The sequence below is a fragment of the Physeter macrocephalus genome, chromosome 6 (genome assembly GCF_002837175.3).
Source record: "Physeter macrocephalus isolate SW-GA chromosome 6, ASM283717v5, whole genome shotgun sequence".
In the NCBI taxonomy this organism is placed as follows: Eukaryota; Metazoa; Chordata; class Mammalia; order Artiodactyla; family Physeteridae; genus Physeter; species Physeter macrocephalus.
In genome coordinates this window covers 59331561-59347489 of record NC_041219.1, presented here as the reverse complement: position 1 = coordinate 59347489, position 15929 = coordinate 59331561, and the positions used below count along the sequence as shown (strand labels likewise).

At 41.4% G+C, this 15929-nt stretch overlaps 1 protein-coding gene across 1 annotated transcript in view; it reads right to left on the bottom strand.

Moving 5' to 3' along the window:
* The window catches only part of A2ML1 (alpha-2-macroglobulin like 1), a 47078-nt gene that overhangs the window by 22755 nt on the left and 8394 nt on the right, over positions 1–15929 (bottom strand). Inside the window, exons 5-20 of the mRNA XM_007101838.3 lie at positions 13962–13982; positions 13082–13241; positions 12349–12433; positions 11736–11856; positions 11135–11249; positions 10691–10800; positions 9518–9685; positions 7747–7971; positions 5522–5582; positions 5129–5274; positions 4519–4668; positions 3735–3926; positions 2360–2450; positions 1599–1713; positions 751–979; positions 457–583 (exon numbers count right to left, since the gene is read on the bottom strand). Coding sequence (XP_007101900.2) covers positions 457–583; positions 751–979; positions 1599–1713; positions 2360–2450; positions 3735–3926; positions 4519–4668; positions 5129–5274; positions 5522–5582; positions 7747–7971; positions 9518–9685; positions 10691–10800; positions 11135–11249; positions 11736–11856; positions 12349–12433; positions 13082–13241; positions 13962–13982 — 2116 coding nt within the window. The remainder of the gene's footprint in view (positions 1–456; positions 584–750; positions 980–1598; positions 1714–2359; positions 2451–3734; positions 3927–4518; positions 4669–5128; positions 5275–5521; positions 5583–7746; positions 7972–9517; positions 9686–10690; positions 10801–11134; positions 11250–11735; positions 11857–12348; positions 12434–13081; positions 13242–13961; positions 13983–15929) is intronic.

Here is a 15929-nt window from a genome sequence, read left to right as displayed (position 1 = left end):
GTTTGTTCTTTTAAGCTGCTAAATTTTAGGGTAATTTGTTAAGCAGCAGTAGATAACTAATACACCCAAAGACTGTACTTTGAGTTGCAAGGACTTAATCCAAGAGCAAATGACATCTCATAGGATTATTGTGATGATTAAATGAGTTAATTCATGTAAAACAGTTAGGACAGTGCCTGGCCCATAGTAAGTATTTGACTAGTAACACATCTCTTGTCCTGGTGTAAATATTAAAATCTCCCTCTTTCACTCTTAAAATAGTCCAGTGTGGATAATGTTTTGGTCATCTACCAAAGAATATTCGCTTATTTTTTTTATAACATAGACTTAGGAGGGAGAAAAATAGAGGCAAATACAGAGAAGAGGAAAGAGAAAACAAAGCAAACACAGTAGAGGAAAGGGTAGAGTTCTCAGTCTCTGTGCTTTCCTTGCCCATCTGCCACTTCCTTCTCTTACCCAGTTTGACAGCTGTGATATTCCAGTTATAGGATTTTGATTCATCAGCACAGAGACAGCTGGAGGCCTGAGAGTCTGTCCCTGGTTCCACCTGGTACTCCTCTGATTTAGCCAGGTTAGTCTGAACCTGAAGAGGATATTTGAGTGATAAAGGGTCGGAGTAAAGGAGACAATACACAGAGGTTTAGGAAAATATGGGAGCAGAGACACCGACATCTCATTTCTTTCTCAGGGAAAATTGGTATGCTTCCAGTTTAGGGACTGACACCTGCTTCTTGCATCCCTAGCTCTTACCCTGATGCACTCCTTCAGATAATTGAAGATGGTGGCAGTAAGACGAAAGGATTCTCCACGAACTACCGAGTAAGGGAGAGTCAGATCAACAAAGAATGGCTTGAAGGCAGTCAGTCCAACAGTGGGTGAAAGACCAAAGCCTCTGGACTGGGAAGTGCAAAAAGTCATGGCCTTCCATGTGGTGATGGAATCAGGAACTGTGACGTGGACAGACTCCTTCCCTGAGTTACTGTGAGAATACAAGAACCCAGGTGAAGCAGACAACAGGAGAAAGGCATCTGGGAGTTAAGCTACAAATTTGTCTGCAGAAGTGAATATTTCGTTGCTGTTGTGCGTGGGGGAAAAAGCAAAAAGGCAACCGAAATGGTGGCCCACATGAATCTCAGAGTGTGAATCTTCGAGTGAGGATGTAGAAGTATGGGAGAAGGGGGGGGTGTCTGAGGATGTGAGGAGGGGGAGTATGTGTGGGTGGGCATCTGTGTGCAAACATATCTGTAAGAGAGCCCAGTGCCCTCTGAATCGGTGAGAATATGCCTTCTTAGGGTTTGTCAAAACGAGCTGGTAAGCAGTGGGCAAGAACCAAACTAATATCAAGATGTGCCTTTCTGTTTGTGTGGCCCTGCAGTGAGAATGCACTGCCTGCACTGTGCAAATGTGAAGACGTGTGAATTTGTTTTGAGTGATTGTATATAACTGTTTAAGAATCCAGGGAAAGAAATACGTTCTCATATCCCCATTAAACCTTCTTGGCTTGAGACTTAGGTTCATTAGAAATTATCTGAGTCTGAGTTCTCTGCTGAATCTACACTGTATATATAATTTTGTTATACCTTTTAGGCATCACTTACCCAACAGGAAACAGATCCCAGAGCCAAGTCTCCGGGAAGTACTGGCGAACCTGAGAATCCTCTGGCTGAATTGGTGGAAATGTCCTTAAAGTCAGTGGACGAGATGGATAGGTTTCTAAGGAGACCAAGAACAAGGGAAAAAGCACAAGACTTATGTCATGTGATAAACTGAGGTGGAGAGAAAACCAGCAAGAAATTCAGAGGGAAGCAGAGAACATCCAGTCTGAGATGAGGACAACTAGTGAGCCTGTGCTCTAGAGCCCGAGAGCCACAACTACTGAGCCCTCGTGCCACAACTAATGGAGCCCCCACGCCTAGAGCCCGTGCTCCGCAACAAGAGAAGCCACCTCAAAGAAGAGTAGCCCCTGCTCGCCGCAAATAGAGAAAGCCCATGAGCAGCAATGAAGACCCAACGCAGCCAAAAATAAAAAGATAAATAAATTAATTAGTTTTTTTAAAAAAGAGAGAGAGATGAGGAGGAAGGACCACTGAGGAACTGACTGGTCATGAGGCTATCAGGGGAAATGACAGACACGGACATCTGGCCAGGGAATGAGTAGATAAGGGCTTCAGGCTTCAAAAGCCCTCCCCAGAGACAGAGAGAGAGTGAGATCCTAGGGAAACTGCCTTCATATATAACCCACAATCCATCATCATTCTGGCTACCGGCTCAGTGCAAGAATAGGAGGCGAAGAGGGAGCTTTCGGAGTTCCATGATGCTAAATATCTCAGTGAATCTGCAAGCCACAGAGGTAGCTTACCTTCCATTGCCATGCTGTGTTCTGAAGTTTCGTAACTGCAATCTATTGGCTTCTTGATTTTGGCATTGGACAGTATTTTCAGGCCCATGTCCTGATAGGCACCAAAGAGACCAGAGAATGAAGAGTTAAGGGGGTCCTCTCCCTTACTACAAGGGCTACTGCCTAGAAATTTCACCCTCAAAGGTTTAAACCAACACATTCTTTGCCTATTAATTGTGAGACCAATACTCAGCCACCAAGATTGGTTCACTTCTATTCCAGCTAGTGTGAAAGCTTTTCAATTAAACTTATTCCATTGCGTTTATATATAGATAGATAGATAGATGTATTATACATATGTATATACACATATATACATACATTTTTGCAAAATGATCACCACAATAAGTCTAGTTAACATCCATTGCCATATATAATTACAAAAAATTTTTTTCTTGTGATGAGAACTTTTAAGATCAATTCTCTAGCAACTTTCAAATATGCTATACACTATCACTAACTATCGTCACTATGCTGTACATTACATTCCCAAGACTTATGTATTTTATAACTGGAAGTTTGTACCTTTTGACTACCTTCACCCATTTTACCCCCCTCCACCTCCCACCTCTAGCAGCTACCAATCTCTTCTCTGTATCTATGAGCTTGTTGCATTGCTGCTGCTGTTGTTGTTGTTGTTAGATTCCACATATAAGTGAGATCATACGATATTTGTCTTTCTCTGTCTGACTTATTTCACTTAGCATAATGCCCTCAAGGTCCATCCAGGTTGTTGCAAATGGCAAGATTTCATTCTTTTTTTGGCTGAATAGTAGTATTACACTTATTTCATCGTTCAATATGTTTAATATTTCTTCCAAATATTAGTAACTGTATCCTTATTATTTGATTTGGACTGAACTGTCTAAGGGCAGAGACCGTATCAGCTCAATCAATTCAATAAAAATATATTGAGCATTATGAAGGATCAGGCATTATAGAGAATACAAAGATGAACAAGACCCACTTCCTGACCTCAGAGACCTCCTGGTCGGATGTGGGCCAAAGCATCCCAAACTTCTGTGTATAAAATAGGTGCAGTATCTTTCATAATAGAGACTTCTGGTCTACCTTTCTTCATTTTCCTTCTGGGCTGATCCCATGGAAGTCAATGTTTGGAGACCCCAGAGAGAGGACTAGTGTATAGCCTCAGACAGTAGGTGACTTCTACAAGCGTGAGGACCAAGTGAGGCTGCCTTACCCGTCAGGAGTTTCTTTCAAGATTCTGCCCCTGCCAGTGCCCGTATGACTCTGCCCACTTTATGAGATGTGGGCTTTCCTTTCCCCCTCCCACCACAATTGTTTCTATGAGAACAAAATGGGTAAGAACATTTACCTTGAAAAAATGGAAAAGATCTATGTTTTCAGAGGACCAAGGCCTCCATACGTTAAAACGCCTGCCCCAACGCTCCTCGGGCACTGCACCAATGAGGGGCCGGGAAAACTCCCGTCGGCCATACACCGGGCACTCATCATATTCATCCACCTTATAGTCGTAACCGTACCAGAATGGGAACATACTATAGACCTGAGAAAAGACAGAAAAGGAAATAAATTTTTTTTTCTTAAGAAAATAAAATATTGACATAGTGAAATCAGTTGAGAAACTTCTCTCAGATTCTGATTCTGGTGGCACAGTTTACTGCTCTTGTATTATTTCTCTTCATTATTCCAGAATTTCTTCCATCATAACCCCTTCCTCTAGTTCACCTTTTTTCATAATCTGTCACCCTTATCTCCTATTTCATCTTTCCTGATACTGATCGCTGTGACCGTATTAACCGTGTCCTTCTCATATCATCATTTCTTTCTCCCTCTTTTTTTTTTTTTTTCCTTTGTCCATGCCGCGTGGCTTGCAGGATCTTAGTTCCCTGACCAGGGATTGAGCCTGGGCCCACGGCAGTGAAAGCACCGAGTCCTAACCACTGGACTGCCAGGGAAGTCCCCATATCATCATTTCTACCTTCATTTCCACACCAGCTTTGCTACCACCTTGTGGAGATGCAATATTTCCCTGAGACTCTCTTTCCCACTGCCTGGAATCCGTCTCTTAATTCTGATGCGGTCAGTCTGTCTTCTCTGTTGACTCCCTCTTGTCACCACGTCACCAGACCACTCACGGAGATGTTGCTCAGCTCGCTCTCTGGTCTAAGCAGCAAGACACTCTCATCCACAGCCCGGATCGCACACAGGGACTGGGGAGCTGCCTGCAGCTGCAGGTCCACATCTGCTCCTGGAAGCTGCTGGGAAGGTGAGAAGCCAAGGGAAACCTGGGGAAGAGAGAAGGATAACGTGGGGATCAGGTCAGCCTGGAGAGGAGGAGAAACCGTCATCACCCATATGCCCTAAGTATGGTCTCCAGCTCACTCCTTCATTTTTATACTGATTTTTCTTTGTAAAGTATTGCCCTTTAGAAACAGTGTCTTGTAATACAATTGGAAAAACTAAGCAGCACTGTAGAATAATGTAGAAAGTTTCAAAGACAGAAAGCAGAAAGAAAGAGAATTTGTGGAATAGCTATACAGAACATGTGACTTCCCAGCATGACCTTTTAAAAGAAGCGGGAGAGCGGGAGAGTTCAACAAACCATGCGAAAGATAGAGAACATGATCTCCAGCTTCAATATTAACTCCTTCTTTCCCCGCCCCTGCCTTATCTCCAACCCCAGCATACACAGGCTCTCTCTCTATGTTCAGACATTTCCTTCACCCTCTTCAACTGCCATTTTACCTGATTGTCAAAGCACATCTCCACTGAGAACTGAATTTTGTCTGCTATAACACCTCCACCGGGAAAAATGGCATACATCACCAGGGAAGGATCAGGGACTAGTCTGGAGTTGAAGGTCAATGAGAGAGAGAAGGAGCCTTTCAGTCCTGAAAGGGAAGAGGGGATATTCAGGAATGGGAGTACACACTCACCTACCAATGACATCCAACCCTGTGTTTGCATTTCTTCCTGAGCCAGCCGCAGGCCTTATGGTGCAGGTTGCTTCACACTATCCTATTCTTCTGTGGTTACTGTTATGGTCTGTTCTCATTGCTCTTACTCTTGCTTCTAGTAAAAGAACTACTTCTTGGAAATTTAAAGTTTAAGTATTCCAAGAGATGCATGAACACTCACCTTTCCTGTTAGACTTCAGGTGTTTCTGCCCCTCCAGCTCCAAATTCCCTTTCCCTGTTAACTAAGGAAGAGAAAAAGAAGTCACCAACAACACAGAAGTTAGAGGAGTTTAGCCTCGGCCCAATCCCTGCATCTCTCCGTAAGGAGAGGCTCCTTTCATAGTTCTGGAGCCCAGGTCAGTACTTCATGGAGCATCCTTCAGCTTGTCAAATGTTGGATGGTACCAAGAGCCCTGATGACTCTTCCTCCAGTTGGAGGTCCGCGAGAACCATGGGGTGGGTGGGAGGAGACAAAGGCCACCACTGCCTCGGAGCTAGAGAGAATAAATAGCTGACACCATTTCTTGAAGATCTCTTTTATTCTTTTATAATCCTTGTAACATAAAGTCTACTAAAATCCATCCTTACAACCTCTTATTAAAAAAAAAATTTTTTTTATTGAAGTGTAGCTGATTTACTATGTCTGCCAATCTCTGCTATGCAGCAAAGTGACTCAGTTATACACATACAGACATTCTTTTTTTGTATTCTTTTCCATTATGGTTCATCGCAGGAGATTAGATATAGTTCCCTGTGCTCTACAGTAGGACCTTGTTGTTTATCCATTCTAAATGTTATAGTTGGCATCTACCAACCCCAAACTCCCAGTCCATCCCTCTCCCTCCCCCTCCCCTTGGCAACCACAAGTCTGATCTCTATGTCTGTGAGTCTGTTTCTGTTTCTTACAACCTTTTAAAAATTATCACTCAATTGAAAATTCGGTGGAGGGTAAAGGGGTTGGGGATAAATTAGGAGTTTGGGACTAACATATACACACTACTATATATAAAATAAATAACCAACAAGAACATATTGAATAGCACAGAGAACTGTAAATATTTTGTAATAACCTATAAGGGAAAAGAATCTGAAAAAGAATTCATATATATACAAATTTTATATATATATATATAAGTTATATATATATATATATATAACTGAATCACTTTGCTGTACACCTGAAACTAACACAACACTGTAAATCAACTATACATCAATAAAAAATTTTTTTAAGAAATTCAGTGGAAATGAGTATACCTTGAAATTGTCTTGAGTCCTTCTGACATTTGACTCTCTGGAGGAGAAATCTCTTTTTAACTCTCCCTTCCTCTTCACTCTCCCTTGAAACTGAATTCACTGAGATGGTTTCTAAGCAGGCAAGGGCTCTATGGCCAGTTTCTCAGACTATCTTCCACACTGATCAGCCCCAACTCCATTTTTCTCCTAGGCCTCACCACACTTCTGTCCCGAAGACAGTACATGTATTATCACTCTGCCTTATTATTTCCCACCTACCTCTCCTCATTCTGTTATTTAGGATGATTGTTTTAACTTGATGAAGACACTGGAATGATTCAGGGGGAGCAATTCTCTCAGAGACTTTAAGGAGATGATAAGGGAATAAAGAGACTCTGGACCATCAAACCCAAGGTTCACATGAGTCTAAGTTCCTCACGATCATCAAGATGACCAGTAAAACTGCTTGCCTTTATATTTCTTTCAGTCTACAAGTCGTGACTTTATTTCCCCAGCAGAGCTGCTATCAATGTTAATTTTTAACCCTATGTCATCTATTTAAAAATACTGACCAATGAAACACAGAATGAAATTTATTCTGAGTCGCCATCCCCTCCTCACCCTCCCTCCTACCCATCCACCCGGCTCCCTTTCAGCCCTGGTCAGCAACATTGTCTCATTTATTCCTAGTTTTATTTCCCCACACAATTTCCCTGGACTCCTGTACAAAATCTCTTTATTCCCCATTTCCCCCCATCTTTTATACCTATATAAACACAGTAGCCACTGGCCACATGTGACTACTGGAGCCCGTGAAATGTAACTAGTCCAAACTCCTTTAAGTATAAAATACCTACTTTGAGTTTCAAAGATTTGCAACGCAGCTGAAACACAGAATGTAAAATATCTATTAATAATTTTTTATGTTGACTTCATGTGGAAATGATCATATGTTGGATATACTAGGTTAGACAAAATATATTTTAAAAGTTAGTTTCCTCTGTTCTTTTAATTTTTTCAATGTGGCTTCTAAAAATTTCTAATTTCTAATTACCTACGTGGCTTGCATTATATCTCTATCCAGACTGTCTGTTCACCCCATCTAGCTCACTGTCTTTATTCCCTTTCCTTCCCAACACATTCTCACCCATCCCCATTTCCTAGTCTCACATAGTAGGAGAAGATGACTTCCTGGTCAGGTTCCACATCAGCTGGATCGATGTAATAATCCACCAGCACTTCCTGGGGCCGGCCACATTCCAAGATGCCATTTGGCCGCTGGAGGCCAAGGAAGCTGTGAGTTGTGTTGTAGAAGGGCTGCAGGTCCAGGTAGGCATTGTGGTAATAAGGCAGTTCTTCTGGATCATATGCCATTTCTTCCGATTGGAACCTGCCCTGAGAAAGAGAGAGAGAGAAAAAAAGGCCTTAAAATTCATGTACCCCAACCGTATTGACCCCATGGACTTGTTATGATTCTCGAATCTGTACTGCCTAAGAATGGCATGTAGATATTTCACTAGAGGTTCAACCAAGAATATTTGAGGAGTCCATAATAGTGGTTATATGCAGCAGCATGTTGGTACAAAGGAGAGTAAAATAAGGGCTGAATTACAGTTGTCAGGAAATAGGAAATTGTGGATGATATACCTTCACACACTGAAGCAGGTTAGAGATAACTATGACTAAGAAATTAAAGGATATATCTCAGAGGTAAGAAAACTAGGTATAGAGGATAATAATCATTTCTAAGTGGAGTGATTGAATGATGCCTAGAGTACAGAACTACATAAATTAGCCACAGCAGAAATAATACGTATTTGCTTGAGTAGTGTAGCTGGATGATTGCATTAAAGGCTTCAATTCTTCATCCCTCCCCATAGCAACATCTTTTTTTATAGTTTTTTTTTCTTAATTTTATTTATTTTATTTGGTTGCACCAGGTCTTAGTTGGGGCAAGCAGGCTCCTTAGTTGCGGCTCGCCGGATCCTTTAGTTGAGGCACGAGAGCTCCTTAGTTGCGGCCGGCAGGCTCCTTAGTTGTGGCATTCGAACTCTTAGTTGAAGCGTGCATGTGGGATCTAGTTCCATGACCAGGGATCGAACCCAGCCTCCCTGCATTGGGAGCGCAGAGTCTGAACCGCTGCACCACCAGGGAAGTCCCCTTTACCAAGTGTGCCCTTTTAGTCTAACTGTGGACCTACCATGTGACTTGTTTTGGGGAATGGGTGTTAGCATACACAAGATAAGTAGAGGCTTAGAAAAGCCCTTGCACGTCTGCTTTTGCTCTTGCACGTCTGCTTTTGCTCTTGCATCTCTTCACTGCCACGGGAATATACCTGGGCTAGCTCAGTGGATCGTGAGACGTGTGGAGCGCCAGCCTACAGTCAGCTGACCCACAGACATAAGGAAGTCCACCAAGATCGGTAGAGCTGCCCTTCTGTCTACCCAGCTACAGGAGCAATAAACGCTTCCTGTTGTGTACACTAAAGTTCTGTAGTTGTCTGCTAAGCAGTAGTGTGTGGCAATTGATAACTGATACAAGTAACCTTCCCTATAAGTTATGTAAAACCTAGAATTCTCTTCTTTGTTATTTTAATGAGTAACAGAAAGAGGGAAAAGGGGAATAGGAGGAAGAAGTTGACTCTGAACCACTTTTTCCTCCCTAATCTGATTTCAAATAAAGGATCAGCTAGAGATGGAGTTAAGTTATAAAATGAATTAGTAGAAATAGCAATTTTTATCTGAAGGTCATTTATTTGATTGGTATTAAAAATGGGATCTAAGAAAAACTTTTTGTCAACTGAAGGGCAGGACTGGTGAATGGGGGAGATGGAATTTCCCAGGGGTGGTGGGTGGTGGTGTAGTGGGGGGAAAAGGAAAATTTTGACGTTTTCCTTCAGGGAGGCCTTCCTTCCTGGAAAGCTGGACCTCCCAGTGCTTACCTCCAGAGAAATGAATTTCCTGTCCCAATTAACCGTGTCCAGCTTGAAGGGAGCAAGACCTTCGTTGTCAGTAGTTAGGGTCTGCGTGATGGTTCCATTTGTGCCATGAATCACCAGAAACACTGAATGATGCTTGAGGGGGGAGTCATCATGGCCCCTAACTCTTATCTGAGGGGTGAAGGTCATTAGGGCATTAGAGTCAGATTTAGTGTAAGTTTGAAACTGTAAGAATACATTTCAGGAAAGAGTCCAGAGAAAGGTAAATGTGATTCAGGGCTTGGAAATTAGGATCTATGAGGAACTGAGAAACACACAGAAGTAGCTTGGCCTGGAGCAGAAGTAGATTTGCCACATGGCTTATGAAGCGTCAGGGCCCTTCATTTGCATACACCCCTGCCAAGGCTCTGTACATTTTTTTTGCTTTCATTTTCCTACAGAGAGACCCCTTTCACTCCGAAATTGTATAATCCTTAAGCTCTAAGAAAGTCCGGATCTACTCTTGGTCTAGAGAAAAGATGACTAAGGAATAAATGGATCTAAATATGTACAACATTCTTGTGTTCAGCAGTTGTTTGGGAAGTGAAGAAAGCTAAGCTGGAGAGAGGGGTAGATTGCTAGGAATCAGCAAGAAAACACTACCAATTTTTAAATCTCTAAAAACAATGCTTAAGGAGCTATAAATGGCTCTCGGTCACAGGAAGCTTGATATTAACCTTGCCTAGATGCAGAAGCTCAGACTAGATGATCTCTCCAGATAACTTGCAGCTCTAAAATTCAAAGATTTAAACGTGAGAATGTGAACCCCTGGCATTAGGAAGGGCACTGAAGTCACATTAATATTCAAGGCACATCTCACATGAGATTCAGGACACACAGTGCAAGGGGTTAAGCACATACTCGAGAGCCAGGATGCCTGGATTTGATCACAGTTAACACTTACGAGATTATGACCTTGGGAAAATCACTTAACCTCTCTGCACCTCAGCCTCCTTATTCGTAAAGTGGGGCCAATAAGAGTGCCTAACTCAGGATTGTTGCAAAGATTAAACTAGTGAATACACATAAAGTACTTTGAACAATGCTAAGTTAGCTATTATTATACGTGTACAGGAAGGAGGTGACAGTGGATGGTTAAGCATTTTTTTGTCTGTGCAGAGACAAGTTTTAACATACCTTTCCACTGAAGGGGAAATTAGGGTAATAATAATGATTGGTGTCTTCAAAGGTCATTGATGCCACGTATGGAGAAATGTAGATATACCGAGTGGTATTGGCCTCCACTCCTGCAAAGGGAAACCAGATGTATGATGATCTAAAAACCTGATATCCTCACCTTCATGTTTAACATAAAATCCCTGAAAGGATGGTGCCACTGGAAGTAGGAAGCTGAATATATATCTGGCCGAAGATCCAAACCAACTCCTCCTCCCCAAACTTTTGGAGAAACAGGGAGTGGACGACAGAGGGAATCTGGCATCTTCCTTTGACTGTGAACTAGGAACAGAGTCCCTTCCAAACAGTGATGAGGGTGGGTCTTGAGTCCTCTGAGGAGGTCTGTCTCTGGGACAGCTCTTTTCCTTTCTCTTTTCTTAGTGAATCAAGGAGCATCTCACTTACCTGTCCCTTCCTCCACCATAGTAGCCACGATACTGATGTCTTGTCCGTAATTATGCTCACTGAGGCTGAAGGTAGACATGGCCACAGAAGCTGAGATGCATCCTGCTTTGTCAGTCTAGTGACACAATCAGAGAGAGAGATAGGGAGAGAGAGGATGAATAACCTAATCTTTACTTCCACTTCATGATGTCCCGTAGAAGAAAATAATTTCTCATCTCTACACTTTCATTTCTCCATTTTTAAGATAGAAACCCCATCCCATAACATGAAGTATATACCCACACATATATAATCATAAAGCAACTTGGAAGTTCCAAGATATGAGGAGAAAAGAACCCACTTCAGAACAGGAAAATTTTATCTCCCAAGGGTTTAGATTAATTTCTTGATTCCAAGGCAGATTCTAAAAGGCTTTATCTTTTGTGGGGATAAAAAAGACTGCCTTGTTCTTTGGAACTGGGATAATAACCATGTGAAATGCTTTCTACTTTGGGTTTTTCTTTGTTTGTTTGTTTTTAACCACTTTTCTATATTGGTACTTACTTACTTACTCTTTAGGACATAGGAATTAAGGTTCCTTTTCTACATCCCATTTACTCACCTTTCCAGAGATATTCTTGCATCTGTCAGGTGGGTGTTCCCCTTCTGGCCCTGGAAACCAGTAAGCCTCTTGACACACTGATACCTGCACTGTCCCTAGCACGGGCTTTCCATAGGTGTACCTAACCCAGAAAAGCATGAGAGTCAGAGTTGGGCAATTCTACTTACGATCCAACCCTCCTCCCCCAAACACCACGTTTCCTTCTCTCTCACATTCCCACCTCTGGAAGTACTCTGACAGTCCTAGCCTTCTCCAGCTCTCATTCACATCCCTGCTTTGCTCAAAGCCTTAGAGTATTGCCATTTCACAATAAATGCCATCCAAAGGACAACAATAGTGTCTTTCTTTTTCCTTACTCCTATTTCCCCATGGGACTCAATATTGTGCTCTGTACAAAGGAGACACTAAATCAATAATGCTGGCTGAGAGAGCAGTGGAAAGTAAGGACAGAAGCACAATTAGAACACGTGTTCTTGCAGAACTCGTGATCTGGACTACATAAAGCATCCCAAGGTTTAGCTGCTACCTCCACAATCCCTCTTTCCATAACACTCCCTCACAACATCTCTCAATATAGCTTTAATCCTCACTGGATCCAGAGCTTTATTCTTACCTACAGCAAATTTTCACTAAGAAAGAGTCTTCTAGCATTGATAACTGTTTGGGTTCCACCACTTCCAACTTAAACTTAGGCAGCACTGGAGAGAGATGGAAAACGAAGAGGAAGAAGGTTTTACCATACAGGTAGTGGTCAAAAAGAGGTAGTTTAAAGTAGAGGGGTATAAAGCAGTGATAATTAATTAGCTAGTTAAATTAATGGGGCATTATTAAGGTAAAATGTTCCTGAAGTTATTAGCCGGTTTAGCACTAAAATGAATAAATAATCCCTCTGGGTTTTTTTTGTTTTTAGGTAAGAACTGGATTTATTTAGAGAGAAACACACTCCACAGATAGAGTGTGGGCCATATCAGAAGGCAAGAGGCCCAAGAATATGGGGCAGTTAGTTTTTATGGGCTGGGTAATTTCCAGCCCATATGAAATTTCATAGGCTAATGAGTGGGAGGGTTATTCCAACTATTCTGGGGACAGGGCAGAGATTTCCAGGAATTGGGCCACTGTCCAATTTTTGATCTTTGATGGTCAGCCTGGGAACTGTCATGGCTCTGGTGGGTGTGCCACTTAGCTTATGCTAATGTATTGCAATGAGCGTATAATGAGGCTCAAGGTCCACTAGAAGTCCACTTCCGCCAACTTGGACCTAGTTCCATAGTAGATTTTACTTGACCTTTGCTGATTTTGACACAAGATTACGTCCAACACTTTGACCTACTGATTCTCCCACCTACCATATTCTTCCACACTGAAGGTGCCAAAGGTCTTGCCCTCTGCCACGTCCACACTGTAGGTGCCCAGCGTCGCCTCTGGTGCCAGTTGGAAGGACAGCTCTACAATGCCTTCCTTGGGCACCACGTTCAGCCACTGTGCAATCCTATTGTTGTTTGGATCCTGTGTCCATTAAAAAGAAATCCCATGACGTGCCTGCCTCTTTGATCCCCACCCTGCACTGCAGAAAGCAGGTAAAGAAGCAAAAAGAACCTAAAGAATCCCACCCATTGCTTGTGACCCCCATGGTCTGTGTGCAGGAAGAAAAGGGCCCTTGTGGATTCAAACAATCAGACTGAGTCCTTTAAAATGTTATCATGTTTCAGAAAGTGGGCTTTAGGATGCCCTTTACAAAGAGTGATTATTCTTGGTCCCTTAAGTGGGGCAATGCTGAGGGGACTGATTGTAAGATACCTGAATGATAGGTAATTTGACAGAAAAATGGAGGGGAAGCTGTGAGGAATTTCGCCTTCTTAATACTTCTCACAGGTATTCTTGTCATGTTCAATGGTTGAGTGTCTGTGATAATAGCCAACCCAAAGACTAAGAGTACAGAACCAACCCTCGTTGGATTGATACAGTGCAGAGAAGGTACAGGCATCAGAGTAGGAAGGTTCGTCACTATAGAGGTTGGTGTCCTTATTTACAGAGGTTTAACACTGAGAAGGGCAGGGGGGTCAGAGGCAAGAGAACAGGCACAGCTTAGGCGGGATTGCAGGTACTTTGTGCTGGTGCAGAGTCTCAGGCTCTGGGCCAAGATCGCAGCGTCGCTGCTGACTTCAAGCTTTAGCACCAACCACCTTTTCCACAACTGACAGAAAAGAAAAAGAAACTTCTACTTACTTGCAGTGCCACAATGGAGTACTGAAAAGGAAAACCAGATAATATGGGTTAAAGAAGAACTATCAATAAGGATAGGCTTGCTGAAAGCAAAAAGTTCACAAAGGCCTCTCTCTTTCTCTGTTGCCCACTCCTTCCTTTCTAAATGTCTCTTTTGTGTCCTGGTAAGAGTAACAGTGGGGCAAAGGCTTATTGGCTGGGGGAGGAGAAAGAAGAGTTTTCCTAAAGGGATTGCCAGTCTCCAAACAATCTGAAGAAATGGAACTTCAGACCCTCAGCATCCCTCAGTGCTCTGTGTCTGTGCTCTTCTACAACATGCCCTAAGAGAAAATATTAGTATCTGGAGGCTCTACCACGTTTAAACCTCTTCTTGGTAGCTGACGTTTTCCTGGCCTCCTCCTCCACTTTCTGAATGCCAGTGGGCAGGAACCTTTCAAGCATTGCAAAATAATTTCTTTAAAAAAAAAGTTTAAAAGAGCTCCATCAAAGGATCATGTACCATTTTCTCAAGCAAATGGATATTAAAACCACTAAGTTTAATTGGAGAATGAGTCATTGTGCTAGTTGTCAAAGTGTCACCCCAAACTTACTTGCTAATTTCAAAAAAAGGACACAGCTTATCATTGGAGAAATTAGGCTATCATCACCTTAACTAAGTAATCAAACTCACCATCACTAATAATGGGACAACCTGACATTATGTGCCTCCAGACATGTATTTGAGGTTCACAGCATTACTTATTTTTCTTTCACCAAATATTTTTACCGAAAGTTTAGCTTAAACCTAATTAAGACTTCAGAGCTACTTCCAGAAGATAAAGGAACAAGTTATATTACACAGTAAGGAAATAATCAGGCAAATCAAGAATATAAAATATTCCATAAGACAACTAGGCTTCCTCAAAAGTCAATATCATATTCCAGAATGGGGACATTCTATAAGTCATCTAGCCTGATCTCTCTCTCACTCTCTCTCAAAAAAAAAAGTCAATCTAATAAGAAAATAAGGGGGATTTGTTTAGATTAAGAGAAATCTTTAAAATGTAACAATCAAATGTAATGCATGAATTTGATCAGATCATAGTTTGGAAAAAAAAAACTTATTTGTAAAAATTAGAACTGAACATTAAATGATATTAAATAATTATTCCTAATTTTCTAAGGTGTTATAATAATATGATGATTATTTAAGATACGCATTTAAAAGATGCAGGCACCTAAATGAATAAAGCAAATATTAACAGACATGAAGGGAGGAATTGACAGTAACACGATAATAGTAGGGGACTTTAACACCCCATGTACATCAATGGACAGGTCATCCGGAAAGAAACTCAGTAGGGAAACACTGGCTTTAAATGACTTATTACACCAAATGAACATATATATGTTCATATATATATGAACATATATATAGATATATTTATATATATAATATAATATAGAACATTCTATCCAAAAGCAGCCAAATGCACATTCTTTTCAAGTGCACACTGAACATTATAGCATGATAGACACATGATAGGCCACAAAATGAATCTCAATAAATTTAAGAAAACTGAAATCATATCAAGTATCTTTTTCAGCCATGACACTATGAGACTAAAAATCAACTACAAGATAAAAACAGCAAAAAACATAAACCCATGGAGGCTAACCAACATGTTATTAGACAACCAATGGATCACTGAAAAAAATCAAAAAATAAAATACTTGGAGACAACAAAAACACAATGATACAAAATCTATGGGATGCAGCAAAAGCAATTCTAAGAGGGAAGTTTATAGTAATACAAGCCTACCTCAGGAAATAAGAAAAATCTCAAAAAAACCCCACAACCTAACCTTACATCTAAAGCAACTAGAAAAGAAGAACAAACAGAACCCAAAGTTAGTGGAAGGAAATTATAAAGATCAGAGCAGAAATAAATGAAACAGAGGCAAAAAAAAAAAAAGAAAAGATCAATGAAA